We start from the raw sequence: 18663 nt of genomic DNA on the forward strand, positions 1-18663 counted from the left end.
GCATTCATAAACATAGAATATGATATAATAAACACATGTTGCACTACTTACAAGTAAATTTGCATGTATTTTTACTTATATTTACACTTAATTTTAAGAATAATTATTTCAGCATTCTAATCTTTTTGCATTTTAAAAAAAATTCATTACAGTTATAAATAATATAAAGGTGTATAATTTTATTAGTCCTGTAACTTGAAGGATTGACAAAGAAAATGGCAATCAATAGGGCTCACATGTACCAGTTATTAATAGTAGCCTATTAGGCTACTATTAATAACTGACATGTATGATAACTACCAACATATTTTGATATCTTAATTGTTAAATTTCTTTGAATGAAAAATTGACGTCAAGTAATGAGTCGACTGAATTATTGTCACTGAATAATGAATGCATGTAGAACTATGTTCTTTCTCACAAGTTACCATTGCAATTAGTCAGGCAAACAAGAGGCCTAACCGCCGCAACTACAGCCATAACTCTGGTGTAATCAGAACAATATTTCTTGACAATTTAGAAGAGTATATCTTCTTTAAAAATATCTTTAATTTTCTTCATATATTTTCATGTCAAACATCAAGATTTTGTTTCTTCGAGAATATTTTCATTTTCTTTATTTATTCCTATAAAAAAATTAACCTCAATCCTAGGAATCATGATTTGAACAAACTTGAATATACACTTCCTGAGGATGATTCCGCACAAATTGTAGCTTTTTTGCCAAATGATTTTAAAGAAGATTTTCGATGCAACCTACAGTGATCAGTTTGTCTGTCCATTCATCTGTCCATCTAAGATCACTTTTCCGGCGTATATCTTCTCTTTGGTCAACTCTGGCTCATACTTTACCAACAGAGTGCCTTTGGTCAAAGGGTATGCAATGACCTTGAATGTTGTTCAAGGTCAAGGTCATATCAGACCACTCTAAAAATCATTTATCTAAGCATACACACCCATTCATTAGCCCTTTCTGGCTCATACTTCACATAAACAACTTTTTACGTAAAAGTGTGCTGTGACCTTGAACAACATTTCAAGGTAAAATGTTTAACATAGATTATTTCTTGTTTTTATTACCCCCTTGCCCTTGAAAGAAGTTTATTTTAACTTTACCTCGGAATGATTTGTGCTAAGTGTAGTTAGAATTGATTCAGTGGTTTTGGAGAAGAAGTTACAAATGTGAAAAGTTCACAGATGGATGGACAGAGACGGACGCCGGACAGAAAGCTTTTAGCCCAGGTGACCTAAAATCAAATTTGATTTAAAATGCTCTTTTATTTAACATTGGTAACCATTATATAATGAAATAAAATTCAAAGACATTAACTGGCTATCATACCTAGAATTGAACGAAATTGTTTTTTTGTTTCCATGGTAACAGTTGTCTTTATTATTACCTAGATTTACTAAATTGTAAATCAATATTACAAACAATCTCAAAATATTGTTTACGTAGAATTTCAAATATGCTAAGAACATTTAAGCTCTTGGTACAATAAAGAAAAATAAAAACTTTTTTTGGCTAATTGTATCATTCAATAGTTAAGATGTAATGCTTTGATACTTTGATGATGATTTATCATAACAAATCTAACTGAAATAAATATTCAAAGAGATAAAGTGAATTTTCAGTAACAATAATGGCCATTTTGTCCTAAGAATGATGAGTATGGGTATACATGGTAACGGAGTTGCCTAGCAACCAACTTTTGGTGTATTTATGATAGGTATATGATAGTATGCACCATATTAAAATTTGAGAAAAATCGGGGACTATGCGTGCCGAACCTCCTATACAAGTGTTTAAATGCTTACAGAGAATGGCTCTTAAATACATGTATAATGTAAGTAAGAAGTTGTATGATCAAAATAGTTATGAAAGTATTTTTATCATTTGAAACAAAAACAGTTTTTAAATTTCTCAAAATAAACAAGTTGACTTGTTAATAGTAAAGTAATCAATAGTTTACTAGCCACCTTGTATTAGTTTATCTTTCAAAACACATAAACATAAAACCTATTTTAAAAGTTAACATACCTAGAAAAAATACTTTGTATGGAAGCTGTACACCTTTTCAGTAGTAGGTCATACCCTCTGTTACGAGAGATAGGTCTTGTGCTAAATTATAGGATTCAGAGTCCTTTCAAAAGGGATTCAGACAGTGATGAAACTCAATTAAATTCGTTCATGAGACTCCTCCACAATTTTGTGAATAGGCAATGGTACTCAGGTGACCGTAAAGGCCTATAAAGCCTATCTTGTTTAAATTTCCAATGACAAGGTAAGCATTTTTACGACTTCCACTTTTATTGTAGAAACAACTGTCGATGATATCAAAAAGCCTACATTTTAATTTGTCATAGGGAAAGGTTGTATACAGCGTTGAAAAATCGTACGTTTTTATGTTATTGATTTTGGTAAGATTTTGTAACCTTAAAGTGTCTAATAATTCTTTAGAGTTTTTTAGTATCCACATCTGATTCACACCGATTCTAAGGTATATATTACAGTACTTTTGATGTTTCTCCTTCACTACTGTAAGAATTTTAGTAAGGAGAAAAGAGAGAGGTTTGTTAGAACATTTACTGGAATCTGCTATATATCTCTGTTTGTAAGAGTTTTTGTGAAGCTTTGGATTCCAATACAAATAAGTTAAAACATATTTCATTTTGTTGATAGGAGATATTAAAGATATCCAAAACCGATTTATGATTTCAAGTATTTCCTGCTTGGAAAGGCTGTTATGGGTGTAAGTAGGGTTACCATGTGCAGCATTGAAACCTAGTTCTTTGAAAATGCAATTAATATGATGTGCCTTACAAACAAAGGCAATGTTGTTATCTGCCTTATCAACAGAGATGCAATGTACAATGCATAATCAATTTACACTGCATACCATGTACACTTTTAGTTCATGTTAAATATATACTAGTACCACAGTTATTATGTCTTATATTGAATTTTCTTCACTTTGCCTTCGAAATACTCAGCTACATAGAGATTATCGTTTGTGTCAACACACAAGCCATATGGCCAGTCCAAATGACAATTATTAATGAAACAAAGAAACTGTCCGCCCTGGTCGAGGATATGGATAGTGTGAGAGTCTGCTATGAGAATTCGACTCCAGCAGTCAGTCGCGATGCCGTATGGCTTGAATGACTTTTTTGAAGTAGAGGGAGGACCGGAGTAGGTAAACTTTAATTTTCCTTCTCGGTTTACCACCACTACTGCTTTAGCGTAGAAGTCAGATACACAAATATCAAGATTCTTATTCTCTCTGATAAATTTTTCACCATAAGGTGAATAAAGAGGCTGTTCTTTGTCATTGTATTGAATTCTTTGCTTTTCAGTGGAGCCTGAGTAACGCACAACTCTTGTTTGTTTATCACGATCACTGACCATGGCAATAAGAAGATCATCAGAGGAGGTAAGGCATACATTAGTAGGCATCCATCCCCGTAATCTGATTACTGTCTCTATATGTCTCTTCTTTACAATGTTTACAGTCCTATCGTTGTAATCAGAGTAAATGAGATCCCCTTTCCTTGTCATTGTTATGTCGTTCGGAAAATTTCCTGATTTAGTTTGGATTGACTTTAATAGTTCCCCTTGAAGGTTATAAAGTTTCATTTTGTTGTTATTACCACACGTCCAAATCTCTTCATCATTCATACATGAAACACTGCGTAATTCTTTATAGAGTGCATACTCAGTGTTTATCTCAGCGATAACTTTTGAAACGGCTACAAGCGGTCTGTGTACCTCAGAGGAATGATCATCTGAGGAATCCATTGTATTGACCTCCTTTGTTGGGATAGGAAACTGCTGATATTTTTGTTCTTCCTTTTTAATAGAGAACGCTGAGAGAAAACCGAATTCCTGATAAATCTGTTCTTTCTTGATCTTCTTGGGGGTAAAACTTGGCGAAGAAACTATTAATGTAGAAGGTAAAGTTCTGTATTCAGCATTTCTTGATTTGTAGGCAGAGACAAGGCTGTCATCATTTAAGGTTAGTAATTTCCTCAAATAAGCAATCATCTGCGTTATTTTAGACATTTTCCTGGTGATTTCATTTTCCTGACTCATCAATTTATCTAGACATTGCGATTCCATTTCATTAAGATTAGATGTAAATTTTTTGACAACAGAGTCTATTTCTCTGTGTAGCTCTTCTCCGTGATTATTGATAGCCGCTTTAATATCCTTGTAGCTTTTCTTCAGTTTGGCTATTTGATCTGAATTTTTATACGCAATTTCTTGATATTTTGAAAGTATTTTGTTCTCTAGTTCTTGTAAGTCTCTATGCAAGAAATCCTTTTTATCTAAAAATTCGTGCCTTCTGTGTTCTTTTGAAGAGGCACATTCCACACAGACATGGATAGCACATTGTATGCAGTACCGTTCACATATTTTTGAGGAATGTTTGGGGCATTTAATAGTCGATTCCCGGCCTCTAAAAGGCAGTACTTCGTGTTCTTTTGATAAATCTGATAAGTGTTCTCCCTTACAGGCTTCACACAGATATTCTGCACATATATCACAGTGCAAAGATGGGTGCGGAGTATCACAAAGATGACACCGTAACACATCCTGGACACAATGTTGCCGATCCATGGTCAAAGGGAATTTTTATAGAGAAAGCTATCTGAAAAACATTTTTCTATTTTTTAACAATAATATCAAAGTTGTTATGATAGGTTTTGCGTCGCGTTTTAATATCTTATATCGGAAAACAATTAATTTAATTATATTTTACAAAAAGGCTCATAGGAATGCAACGGGGCAGTCCAATGATTTGTGTTTACTAGCGTTAGGCCCATGTAAACTAAACAAATCTTAAATATGCCATTTTAGTCGTTCTGCAAATACTTATCACTCTTTCATATATTTAAAATAGATATGTTATGGCATTAACAAAATGGAGAAACAATCCTGAATTTCATGACAAGTTTTATTTAAAAAAAAAAATAGTAATAAAAAATTCAATCTGTTTTTAAAATCTTAACTATGTGTAATACTTCTACGGCGTACACGATCCTTTAGGCCAAAAGTCTTGCATATAAGGAACGTGATTTAATCTTATTAATATTTTACGTTATTTATTTTACACTTTTTCTCTCACATTAAATTTTTTTAACATAGGAAGTGTTGACAATAGAAAATTATTGACAAACTACCAGATACCTCTTACACTTGTCGAAATATGTCATAGCTCAATGATCTCGCATAACCATCACATTGTAGCGATTAATAAGGTATGAAACAGTAAACCAAACCTGTAAATGTCTTGGAGGTAAAATTTTGTTGAGAAGGCATGATCATGAAAAACCATCAATTGTCTTTTATACACAGGGAAAAGTGGCTCGCATAATTTTCATGCGATTTCCTTTTCGCATAAAAATCATGCGCTAATCATGCGAAAATCAGATGAAAAGTTTCTCATGCAAATATCATGCGAATATGTTCGCATGGTATTCGCATTAAAAATATACAATTTTCATGCGAAAAATTTTTCGTATGTTTTTCATGCGATTAGATATTTGTGTCATATTCATATAAAATTCATGCAAAATTCACATGAAAATTGCATGTTTTTCATATAAAAATTTAATTATGACAAATCAATTTATAACACTTTAAAAACATTCTTTCATTCATATGTTGACATACTAGTGTCTTTTTTTTAAAACAAATTTGACATTAAGACAACTAAACAATTTCTACATGTGTTGGAATTAATACATGTATAAATAAAAATTAGAATAGAGTTTACATTTTATCAAAATATAAATGTTTTCAAAACTTTTAAAGTCTTTGTTTATTTAAACATGTAAAATTTTGCCTTTACAATAGTCATTCACACCAACTGAGAGTTATATCTCTCTTCTTAGAAGGTCAGTAAACATTAAGATTTTATTACATGTGTAATACTGTGCTGATTGCATTGGTCATTACTTAGGATACCAGGTACATACTTTAAGTCTTATGTTTTTGAGATACAATTTATGAGTTTGCGTGTACCAAACCTGTTGAAAGCAGTAAGTGAATTACATATAGGAAAATTTCCAGCTATATATTCAAACATAAAATTAATTATTTCTATGCTAGACAATGAAAATTCACTGAAAATTGTTAACACTGTGATACAGGTTTTCCATGATTCCAAGTGATATTGCACAGATCACAGTATATTTCAAAAGAATCCAGGCCTTTGTGGTCTCAAGTTTGTAGTGTACCAATGTTATTGGACTGATGTTGGTGTAATCACTCTGGTGTCTGTATCATGTGCCTTTATCTTCCTTCTTCTGTAGCATGTCTCTTTATCCCTCTCCATATTTAAATATCTTTGTCAACCTTGTGTATATGCAAAACAAAATATAATTCATAATAAAACATGCAAACAAATGTACATGTATTGAGTACATGTATAACAGCGTAAAAGCACAAGATTTATACACTCAGATAAAATTTAAAAAAACAAAACAATCATAATGTATCTCTGTATTGAAATAACTTACAGTATGTTTTATTGATCAAAAGCAAATGAGATCAAGAGGTACCTCTTTTATCAAATATATGTTAATCCATGTCTGATTTTATATACATGTATTTACAAACTTTAGAAATATTCAAAACGCAAGGCATAGGCATATTTCACCAAATAAATACTTACATGGTATCATCATATGGACAGTTTGTTGTGCATGATTTCCCAAGTGATATACATGTATGTTATTGTTATAGCCATCATATATACAACATATACTGGAGAGGCATTCACCTATTCTTCTGTCTGTGTAACATTGCTTCGGATCTTAAAACAACCCTGTAGAAAAAAAAATAAAATGTTATGAACATTTTCAAACTGCATATATACTCCTATAAATGGATTCACAGTGACAATATGCACAAAAATTATACATGTAGACCGGATCTAGGAGGGGTCAAGGGGATCCAGACCCCCTAAAAAACTCTTTAAATTTAAATTATAAAATTCATGAAAATATGGCTTACTCCCCCTCCCAACCTTGTTACTCAATCAATCACCCCCCCCCCCCGTCCGAATTTTTTTTTTTTTTTTGGATCCGCGCTTGAAATCATGCAGATTGCATGCTTGCAACCGCATGTTTAAAATATATATCTGCAGATTTATTTCGTAATCATTACGGTTACACTGTGTTCATTCATTCTTGTTTAAGAAATACACAATAGATAGAAATTTATCCGAAGCTCTTCGGAGAAAATTGACAGACCCTCTGTCAACCCGAATTTCCCCGTATATTGTATAGTTACATGTAAAGACCTGCATCTAAGTTTAATAATAACAGTAGATTTTTTAGTGTTTATACACGTATCTGGAAACGTTAGTTAACATATAACATGTAAACATAGAATATGCACACACTTGAAACATCGTAGTTCTAGGGTACCTGCATGTTGACGATCCGCTCCTCTCCTATCCAGGATCACGAACTTTTCAATCGCTGAGTATATAATAGTACGTTAGATCGGACACATCTTGATGAAGTTGATGTAAAGTTTCTGCTGGCTTGCATCACTGATCAGCCAGTGCCGATGTACATAACTTTGCAGCTAGAGAAAATTCAGTCTGTCTGCATATGAGTTATCGCGGGAGATAACTCGAACGGGATTTCGGAAACGAATAAAATGTTTGCAAGGGCTTACAAAAAAGATGCACATCAACCTGTAGCGCTTTAAATTATTAATGATAATTATTCTTATCATATCTAAATTACAAAATCTGATCTGATCTACTGATTTTTGGTATATTGCTCTATGTGAAATCAAACACCGTCCTGACGGTTCTCAGTACCAAAAATTTACGTAATATGTGACGTCAGCGGGAACGAGACTCGAGTACAAAATGAATGACAGAGGTAAGAAAAATAGGCCTAAATGAAATTTTTATGTATTATAGGAAGATCTCTGCTTCCCGTTTTGATAAATAAAAACTATCATTCGAAATTTTTGCAAATTATTATAAAGAATTCGTTACAATTATTTATAACTGCATAATAAAGATGAAGTGTATATTGTGATGATGAACAGAGCTGAGCAAACTTTGCTTATATCCTTAGCGTAATGTTATGGGCTTATGCAATAAAATATCTGATATCTTTTTCATTGAAGCATGACAAAAACAACATCCCTACACGGATATGGAGTTGGTACTATTTGGATGGAGGTGTGAACATGATGACATGCCTGTTGGCTGTATAAAAGGTGAGGATAAATCAAAGTACTAAATATACTGAGATTCTATAGGCCTACTCGAGCCAATCCAAAGCCTGAAAATTGTTCATTACATAGCTTGTTTTCTTCCAAAAGTCAAAAGAAGAGAAGAAAAGATCCTTCCATATTTTTCCAGAGTGTCTTTCCGCAGGTTCGTAATTGAGTATAAGCACAACAACTTACATGTACATGTATACTCTGTCCCAAGATATTTTGGATTCACGTTTGGCTTGATTGTTTGATATTTATAAATACCTCAGGATCCAAACGATGTTCATTCAAAAGTATGAAAAATTTCCAAGATTTCTCAGTCAAAACACCCCTGTTAGCTTATCAGGTTTCAATACAATGCTAAAAAATGTGATGTCTACGGAGATTTTGCATTGCAGCAAGCCCGGATGATAACGTTAAAATATTGCGCGATGTATTCCGAGTGTATTCCGAATGGAGAAAAGATGTAAACATTCCCCATTATAAATCTCCGTAAGGAATCTGTTTTAGTTCCTGTGAATTTTTCCGAGTGAAAGATGATAATGTGTCAATGAAATTATCTTGGAAAATATCCCTTTCAACTATTTCAATTGCACTTCTTTCACAGGTAAGTGTATTTTTATTAAAAATCGTCCAAACGTGAATCCAAAATATCTTGGGACAGAGTATAGTTTTGTTAAGAATTTGTATAGGAGATGTGAAAAATATTAAATAAGAAATCTGTTAATGAATATTAAGATTACAATAGCTGTATTACTTATATACTTAATTATATCTAGATATTTATAAGATCAAACAGGAATGAAATCATTTAATAATTATACAACAATAATATTTGCAGAGAACCTTAAGTTTGCAGATTTGCAAAGACTCTTTGGAAAAGATTTTAAAAGCATGACAACCAACAACATTCCGGAAGAATTCATGGATGCAGTGGTAAGTAATACTTCTACTTTTTAAGAATTGTATGATAATTTGGATCAATGTAAACTTAACATTGAAGCTCATTTAAGAGATTCAGACAACAGGCTTGAGCGAAAAGTTTATGTGTTGATCACTATTGTCTGTCTTAATTCTGTCCCTGGACAGTCTACATCCCTCTGTAAAATTTTGACATTTTCTCCTTCTCTAGAACAGTTGAGCCAATTTTAATCAAACTTGACACAAAACATAATTAGGTGAAGGGAAATTCCAGTTTGTTAATTTAACAATGAAAAGTCACACCTTAAATTCTTATTCTTTTAGTGAAATTAGAATGCGTTGTTATTTTTTTAAAAAAATCTTAAAAGCCTTTGGTCGGAATAGCTGAAACTTGTATGGAAGCATTTTGAGGTATTGTAGATTCAAATTTGTTCATATACATGTAATGGTTCCTAGGGTTGGGCCACAATAGAAATTGTTTTTGACATTTAGAAATATTTTCCTAAAAGATTGAAACAACAAAAGCAGCTTGATGATTATGTGAGAAAAAATTTGAAATTCCTCTTAAACAAAATGTACAGTACTCTTCAAAGTTGTCCAAATGTTTTGTATTTGGCAGCATAAAGTAGATTTGATAAGTTATGGCTATTGATGCTCAGGTGAGCGATTTGGCTTATGTAATAAACTCACAAACTGAAAGCTTAAAATAACAATAAGGACATGGATCAGAGTGATAAAGTGAGAATCGTAGTATTCGGTTATGACAAACAGAAATTTATTGTATTTGATCAAATCTGATTTAACGAGCATTTATCATGTTACCAACTGCATGTCATATATCAATGAATTAAGTTTTTATCTGCCAATATTAATAATTCACATTCAAAATAGATACCGGTATGCCATTCAGTAATAGGAAAATTTCATAAACACTGCATTATGTATATTTTCTTGTAGATTGATGAACTGACAAGCCTTTTCAAGAAGTGGAAGAAGAAATTTGAATTTTGTTCTCATCTAAATAAAGAAGATTTTCCTAAGAAGATTATTGTCATTGTTTTCTGTTAATGTTAATTCTATATAAAGCAAATTAATTAAGACTTCAGTTGTCTTTTCAAAATATAACAGATTATATTCTCAAATTTAGATAAAAAGAGATCAAGATTTCAAGATTATTGAATTTAAAAGCTGCATAGTATTTTGTATGAAAATTGCATGATATTTGCATGATATGTGCATGAAACAACAGTGAAACATAAGATATACATTTTCGCATGAATATTGTGCGAAATTTTAATCATATGATATTCGCATGAAAATTATGTCAAAATCGCATGAAGTTTTCGCATGAAATTCATGCGTGTTACTTTTCGTCTCTTTCTCATGCGAAGAATTCGCATGAACTTCATGCGAATTTCATATAAGATTCATGCGAGCCACTTTTGCCTGTGTAGACCTTTCAGTGTAGAGTATTTTTCACTTTAAAAAAAAATAGGTTAATGATCTACTTACGAGCTATTGTGGAGGCATGTAGTGTCTTGTTTCCTGTTTGGATTTTTCTTCTTAACAACGTGCTGCATTTTAAGTTATTCATTGTTTAGAACAGAATAGACTAAATATCTGATAAGTAAGAAAAAATGAGATTCAAGTGTTATTGTCATTTTCTTGTATTAAAAGGTTATAGATATATTTCTTCTTAAACAATGTTTTTTTTTATAAAAAAAAAGCCCACCCAATAAATGTATAAAGAGTAAATATTAAATTAATACGCAGTTGTCAATTGACCGAAAGTTGCAGATTACACAGTCAAGACTGAACACTGAATAAGACAATAAACTATTGATTGTTTGTAAATATTTGTTAATTAAATATATCATCTTGCGACAAACTACAAAATATCTTACCTGATTGCAACCATTGGATTTTGGTAAAGGTTCTAAGCACACCAAGACATAATGCTACGCATTTTATATCTGAATACCGTACACGCGGGGTTCAACAAGGGAGAAGAGTCGTTTTTCGTTTTGTTGTTTTGCTTTATTCAGTCACATTTTGGAATGCCAGCATTAAGAATGCATTAAAAAAAGAAATAAATACAAAAGAATATAATGTTTTATTTTTTTATTTTATAGATTATGTTCCGTAGAAAATCGAAACACTGGGGTTTCCCTAAAATTTATGACCTAGTATTACTGTATGCATTTAAACTCTAACAACAATGCGTTCTTTTGTCATTTCATTCTGTGTTTGTTGAGTTCGAAATTGTTAGAAGTAACAAAACTGTTTTCATACTTTGAACTAGAAAATCTACATAGATTTTTTAATAGTTGCACGTTTATTCTAAAAATAAAGGAATTTTTATGAATTAAGTAAAATACTTATGTCTGTTGGATTGTGATACCTTTTACACTTTTAAGTAAACTCCGGGATAGAAACTCTTTAAACGGCAGAATTGAAGGGTTTCTGATGGTAAATGAAAATCACAAGAAGGAAAGATGTTTTTAAAGATTTAAAAAAGGCTAACTACATATTTGCAATATTTCTATTTTTTTTAAAAACATTATAATTTACATGTACGTCATTGTTTCTTTTGAAGAGAATAGCTTTGTCGCGCCACTTGTTTTGGTAGTTCCGAGGAAATTTATGAATAACTGGGTTTACTCCATCAGCTGTGTCGAAGTAGCTCAAGGTTTGACAGTACTTTGGGTCATCCTTTACGGCACTTATTTCGTTCAAGGTATCGGACAGACGAAAATAGTCTAACTTGTTGTTGAAGTCAAATTTCTCGATTACATCATTTAACTTGTTCTTCAGGGCCTTTGTGATTCTGTCCGGGCTGCCATAATAGGAATCCAATCTTTCCCATGCTCTTTTGATCGCAAGAGATGAGTCACTTGTGTTAGAGTTCTTGATACTCTTCACCTGTTCATAAGGCTGTCCTTTAAGGTTGTGTATCATAAGGTCAAGTTCCACAGATGGTGAGGCATCAATCTCCTTCATCACTTCCTTGAATGTATTCTTCCATGCCAAGTAGAACTCTGAATCTCCAACAAAGGGCTTCACTCGTTCAAGAATAAAGCTTTTCTTAGTTAAAAAGTTTGACATGTCCATCACAGCTTGATTGAGTTCAGAACTTGTGCGTGAATTAAGAGCATTAGGATTTGATGTACAACTTCCTTCAAAAGGCTGGGCAGATGGATTAAGTCTTTTGTCTGATACAGAATCTGGGTTAACAGCATTCTTGGAAGTTGCCTGTACATATGTATTTTCAGCTGAGAATTGTTCTTGAAGGTGTCCATTCACTTGAGGTGACATTTCTGCTTTCATAAGCTTACCGGTAATCGACTCGTTGTTATCCGGTAGAAATGGAGGTGGGGAAGACACATTTGGAAACACTGGCAGAGTTGTTGTCACATAAGGGGTCCTTACTGGCGCTACGTGTTCTGGTTCTGGTGTCAACAGTCTGTTGTTGTCGTTTTCATTTTTCTCAACATTCAAACTCTGATTCACCACATAACGATTCGTGTGTGAGGTTGTCCAATCACTGTGTTCACAATCATTGTCCAAACTCTCTTGAAATTCCTCCTCAAGAATTTTCACACTAAGTTCAGCTAATTCTGTGTCCTCTTCAGCCTTTACACGTAACAGCTGGCTCTCTATTGTAGCTTTCTGCACAAGGGCCTCAGCTTCCACCTTTGCTCTTTGACACATGAGGTCACTTTCTCTGTCGATAAACTCCAGTTTTTTTCGCGCTAATTCAGCCTTTATTTTCTGATGAACATATAGGTCGGAGACTGTACTCGATGAATGTGATCTTGAGGACTTGTGTACTGATTTAACTGACTTTGACTTTCTCGAGGGAGTTTTCTTCGAGTTGGCGATATTCTCAGTCTTTAGAACTGGAGGTTGTTTTTCTGTTATTTCCTCGCCTGAATTAAGAGCTTCTTTCACTTTGAATTGCACACTTGTGTAGATGAGCATGTGAGACTTCAGTTCCTTATATTTTCATCAATAAGTCTGTGTAAACGTGCTAATTTTATAGAATACCTCTGCACTTCATCTTCAAAATATCCCTGTCCTTTCTCTGTGAGTTTCCTGGTAGTCCTTGGGTCCATCTTTCACTGTTTAGTCAGTAATACAAAACATCCCAAAGATTCTGTATCTTCAATTTATTCAACATAAACACGTCTGGAAACAGACACCAGTCCTTTTGTGGGACATTCTGTGAAAGCTGGAAAATTATACCAACAATAAATGAACTGTTCATATACCAAAATTATACATAGGTATCAAGTCATCATATGATATCATACATATCAAAATTTTACATAAAGGAATTGAGTTTTACTGTTTATAGTTCTATATAAAAGGCCTAGAAAATCTGCACTGAAAATAGCATGATACTAAAAATAGCGAGATTGTTAATTACAGATATAAACCAAAATTCGGTCTTATTACTGACACATTATGAAAATTAACACCAGCATAAACTACTTTTAATGTTTTAAACTTACATGGTTGCCTATTAAAATAACTCAGGATGAAAACTGTTGAAGGGATTTGTGTCCGAAACTCGTGCTTAAAACACCGGAAGTGTATATTAGAAAAACAAAATCAGCATGGGGAGAAAATATAATTCCGGATAAAATACAATGACACAACAATGGGTTCATGTGTATACATACATGTATGTGTTTCCATATGCAGAAAAGGATAAGATCAGCTAAAGGAATTCAGTATTGTGTTTTAATTGAATTATCATTATGATGTTGACCAATATAGGTAAGCATATCCATAATACATGTAGTAGCAGTAGCACAATATAATGCGATGCCAGCATACAAGTTTTACTTTCACTTTTTAAATGTGATCTCCCTTTGACAGCATACTGTATCATATTCTTTTAATATTTAAATAAGCTTATCATCGTTACCTATCATATCGCATTTGTAAAATTTCTGTCATTTTAATTGCAAAAGTTATTTTTTTCATTTATCAACTTGCACTATTGAGTTGACCCCATATTGACCCTGTATCAACAATTTCGTATTAAATCTGTGTATTACATGTAAGTAAGACTAGTGTAGTCACACTTATCATTTTTATATGAGTTATAAAAGGAAGTAAGGGGTATTTTTTTCTAAATGTATTATAATGCATCAAATACAATGTAGGTCATGACCTTATGGGACTGTTCTGACGCGACGAAACAAGAAAATACAAAATATCTTCTAATGTCATTATAATGCATCAAATGATGTAAAGTACATTAATGACCCGCAGATGATGATACTCTGCGCATGTATATTTTGTTAACTTATGAGATCTGAGATCCTCATCCCTAAACCATATAACTTATTCTTGCTCTTTGTGTCATTGCGCGTAAAATTGTATTATAGATTATGCCCCCTTGGAGACACTCTGACATTCTAGGACTAGAAATAAAAAAGTATTTTATCTTATTCATATGTAGTGTTTGATCCATGTGGGTAATTCATAGCCTAATGATGACACTGCTTTGTTTAGGAGACTTTACAATTGCCCCAAAAAGGCGTATGCACATGCATATAACATTTTGTTTATAAATCTTAAGAATTGAAGTAAGCTATTTCCAAAAGGTTAATGTGCATCAAGAGAGAAAAAGCAATCAAGAAATAATTTAAGATTTGCTAATGTACACATGTAAGAATGTATTAAGAAGACTGAATCTTTAGAACCAGGTTAGATTGGGGGGGTGGGGGGGGGGTGAATGTGGAGTATAAACATTTATAATTTGAATCAGTCAATGAATACTAGTTATTGATCCCAAGGTAGAAATAAGACCTCTGATCATATCTCAATAGATCACTTGTCAATTATGCAAGGTGTAATGTAATTTTTTTTTTTTTAAATAACATGTTTTACCAGTTTATGAATATTTTTAGACACCCAAATTATATTTTTATTTTAATACATCATTCGACAATTAAGGGGAGGGGGAACAGTTTATATTTGAGTTTGTTTTGGGGTGGGGGTTCCAAGTCATATATTTGACATTTTTTAAATGTAATTTAAAATAAGACTAAGCCATACAACAGTCATGAACATGAATAGTATAGAACAAAACACAAACTAATACATGTATGTATATATACATAGGAAATATTACAAAACATAGATGGTTGATCTATATCTGGGTTCTTAAATTGAATCATATATCATGTACATATTATATTGTTGCTTCTTTGTTCAAGGCATTTCAGATGGTATGTAGGTCATGATCCCAAGTGCTCTTCCTGAAATTATCAAATATCATAAAAACCATTCAGATCCCCACCTTAATCAAAAGATATTATTCCTTCTTAGGTCATGGTGCATCAGAACATTTTGGCATGTAAGTCATGACCCTAAGGTGTCATCCTGACCCCTTAGAATCAGAAATTGTCAATTATCTTTAAATTATTGATGTTTGATGATCATATCTGTATTTAATCTTTATTATTAAGTCTCCCGAATGAAATTTGGAGACTTATTGTTTTTGTACGTTTCTTAATACATGTATTATTATTCTTCGTCTTCTTCTTTTTCTTCTTTCCCGCTCTGAACTTGTTTCTCAGAAATGGCTGAACAGAATTGTACAAAACTCTAGGATATGATAGGCCTTTATATCTAGTTGTGCACCCTGGTTTAATTTTTCTCATTTTGTGTTAGATAACCACTTTTCAGGGGGGGGGGGGGGTCAAAACGGTGTGGGGTCATCCCTACCCCCCAGGGATTTTAAATTACCATATATCTCAGAAACTGTTATAATCATGACTTCTAAACCATATATATTCATGTTTCTGATGTCAAGGGGCATCAAATGTTATGTAGGTCATAGGCCCTGTGGGTGGTCCTGACCCCCTCAAAGAGCAAGTCCCTTAATATTTTCAAAACAGTTGAGATCCCAACCCTTTAACCATATATATTCTTGTTCCTTGTGTCAAGGGGCATAAAACAGTATGTAGGTCATGGGCCCTGGGGGTGGTCATGACCCCCCCCTCGAACAAGAAGTGCACGAATAACTGTAAAAGGTTGAGATCCCAACCCCTTAACCATATATATTCTTGATCCTTAAAGGGCATCAAAAGGTATGTAGGTAATGAGCCTCAGGGTTAAATATAATTTTTCAAAACCGTAATGCACATCTATGATAGTTCCTATCATATCCCAAGATATGATGTGTCTATCTATTAATACATAAAAGAAGTCTATGTTTCTTTGAAGTGATAAACGTCAATTTTCTGCTACGTTTTGACTCCCTGGATGAAATTTAAATTTTTAAAACCTTACTGCACATGTATAGAACAGTCCCTATCATATTACAAGATATGATGTGTCTATCCATTAAATCACAAAAGGAGCTCTTAGATCTATGGTTTTTTAGTGATAAACGTCAATTTTCTGCTACTATTTGACTCCCTGGATGAAATTTAAATTTTTAAAACCTTATTGCACATCTATAGGACAGCCCCAATTATATCTAGCTACGTAGCTACTTTAAAAGTTGTAAGAGGAGTTCTGGGAACTATACATTTTTAGCAAAAAAAACGTCATTGTTTGTTGCCCACTGATCACCTTAATAAAAAAAAATTCTGGAACCTGATCACACTTCAATATGACCCCCAATCATATTCTAGAAGATTTTTTGGCTACTGCCCCCCAAAAATGACGTTTTTGAAACCAGTTTTTTGTTGTTAAAAAAGTCATTTTCAGCCATTAAATGACCCAAGGACAAAATTGAAAATTCTGAAACCTTATTGCGCATCTATAAGATACCCTAAAACATATTCCAAGAGATGATTTGTCTACTGTTGAAAATGTAGGAGGAGTTCGAGGAAGAAGGTTTTTTGTGAAAAAACGTCTTTTTTTACCAATTATTTGACCCCCAGGACTAACAGAGAATTTTTGAAACCTTTTTACAAAACAGCATGATACCCCAAATCAAACTCCAAGAGTTCAGTTTGCTGGTTTATAAGATGTAAGAGTAGTTTGAGAAAGTAAAACGTGACAGACGGACGGACGGACGGACGGAACAGGGTAACAACAATATACCCGAACTTTCTTTAGAAAGTGCGGGTATAACAAATTCTACTGTATAAACTGTATAAACTTAGGAAAACAAAGAATTTAAAATAAAATCTTCAGAGATTAGGGCTCACCCATAAACAGAACTGAAAGTAAAAAATGTAAATTAATTTCTTAACAATTATATGTTCCCTTAATCACAAAGAAAGTACATTTTTCTTTGACTTAATTGAGAGAAAATACAAACAAATTGCGTTGTTTGCTAGCTATTTAAATTTGAAATTAGTTAACATGAAAGTACATGCACATTTAAATTTTAACTCGTGTATGTAATCCAACACATACATGTTAAAGCATAAACTTAATTGCCAAAATTTCAACTTGAATTTATTTACCAGATTCAAACTGCATTTTCGTCTTGTGGTTATTAATCCAGGCTATGTAGCCCTCTTGATTTAATGTACTGTGTGTCGGTGCCATTATGGAGGAAAACTGATCATCTCCTGCCAATCTGTAGCCCTTTTCACAAAAAATCTTACGATTGATTTTTATCGTAAGTGAAGTTTTTATTCATTTTCACAAAACATCTTATGAGATTCTTACGTGTAAAATTTGTCGTAACTTTACGATAGCACATACCCTCTCGTAAGTATTTCAAACTGTAAATAATAATCGTATTATGTAAAATATACAAGAAAAACAGCGAAATTTAATGTTTTATAGCGCATTATACCGTTATTTCGCATTATATAGGAGTTATTGTTGAAAAATAATACACAAATATTGAAATAAATTCTCCAAAATTTTTTACGGCAAATCTTTCACGTAAGATTTTCCTACGTCACACTAAACACACATTGTGATTGTGACGTCATATTTTGATTTCTACTACATCACATCAATTTCACATCTGTCAGACATCCAGCCCTCAATTTGTTGGCCCCTGAAAATCTTTCCCTAGTCAACAGGTCACCTCCTATTGGTATTTGAGCTATGGGTTCTCCAGCAGCTTCATAAATCTCACTGACTTTATCTTCATAATGGCCCAGTATTTGCACCACATCTGTATACTTCTGCTCATTAAGTTGCAACACATGGAGTGGAACAACAAGATTTTGTTTATTTATTTCTTGGCTGTATTCTCCGAGAATGTGGGATGGAAGATTGCCAAAGAGAAATTCCAAGTTAGGTAAAAAAATTCTTGCAACAGGAGAAATGAGAAATCTAATATTATTCTTAATTCTTCTCTCATCCTCAGCTTTTGGAAGAAAAACTGTCATTGGCAGACATTTATGATCCCCTTGTGGGGTATCTGGCAGATCATCAAATGACTTAGCATGATATATAATGGCTGAAGCAACCAATTAAATAGTGTGCCATATTGTTTACTTCGCTAGTGTTTTACTCCTATTACAGTTACCATCAATAATTCTGAAAGTAGTGTT

General features: G+C 32.8%; 1 protein-coding gene across 5 annotated transcripts; it reads right to left on the reverse strand.

Annotated features, from left to right (window-relative positions):
• Window positions 1-200: 200 nt before the first annotated feature.
• LOC105348844 (uncharacterized) lies at window positions 201-13721 on the reverse strand. 5 transcript variants are annotated; one of them, XM_066080891.1, is made up of 4 exons: window positions 7413-7846; window positions 6681-6833; window positions 5284-6361; window positions 205-4652 (listed from the first exon to the last, which is right to left on the reverse strand). In XM_066080891.1, the coding sequence occupies exon 4, from the start codon at window positions 4619-4621 to the stop codon at window positions 2948-2950; it is 1674 nt and encodes a 557-aa protein (XP_065936963.1). In that variant the 5' UTR covers window positions 4622-4652; window positions 5284-6361; window positions 6681-6833; window positions 7413-7846; the 3' UTR covers window positions 205-2947. The 5 variants fall into 5 exon arrangements, with proteins under 5 accessions (XP_065936964.1, XP_065936963.1, XP_065936962.1 ...); XM_066080890.1 differs by having other exon boundaries at window positions 7438-7837; XM_066080892.1 differs by lacking the exons at window positions 5284-6361; window positions 6681-6833; window positions 7413-7846 and adding exons at window positions 10685-10746; window positions 11077-13721 and having other exon boundaries at window positions 201-4652.
• Window positions 13722-18663: the final 4942 nt, after the last annotated feature.

The sequence above is a fragment of the Magallana gigas genome, chromosome 4 (genome assembly GCF_963853765.1).
Source record: "Magallana gigas chromosome 4, xbMagGiga1.1, whole genome shotgun sequence".
Taxonomy (NCBI): domain Eukaryota; kingdom Metazoa; phylum Mollusca; class Bivalvia; order Ostreida; family Ostreidae; genus Magallana; species Magallana gigas.

Coding starts and splice junctions, on each gene's coding strand:
- LOC105348844 (XM_011458411.4), bottom strand. CDS start 4,621: ATGGATCGGCAACATTGTGTCCAGGATGTGTTACGGTGTCATCTTTGT.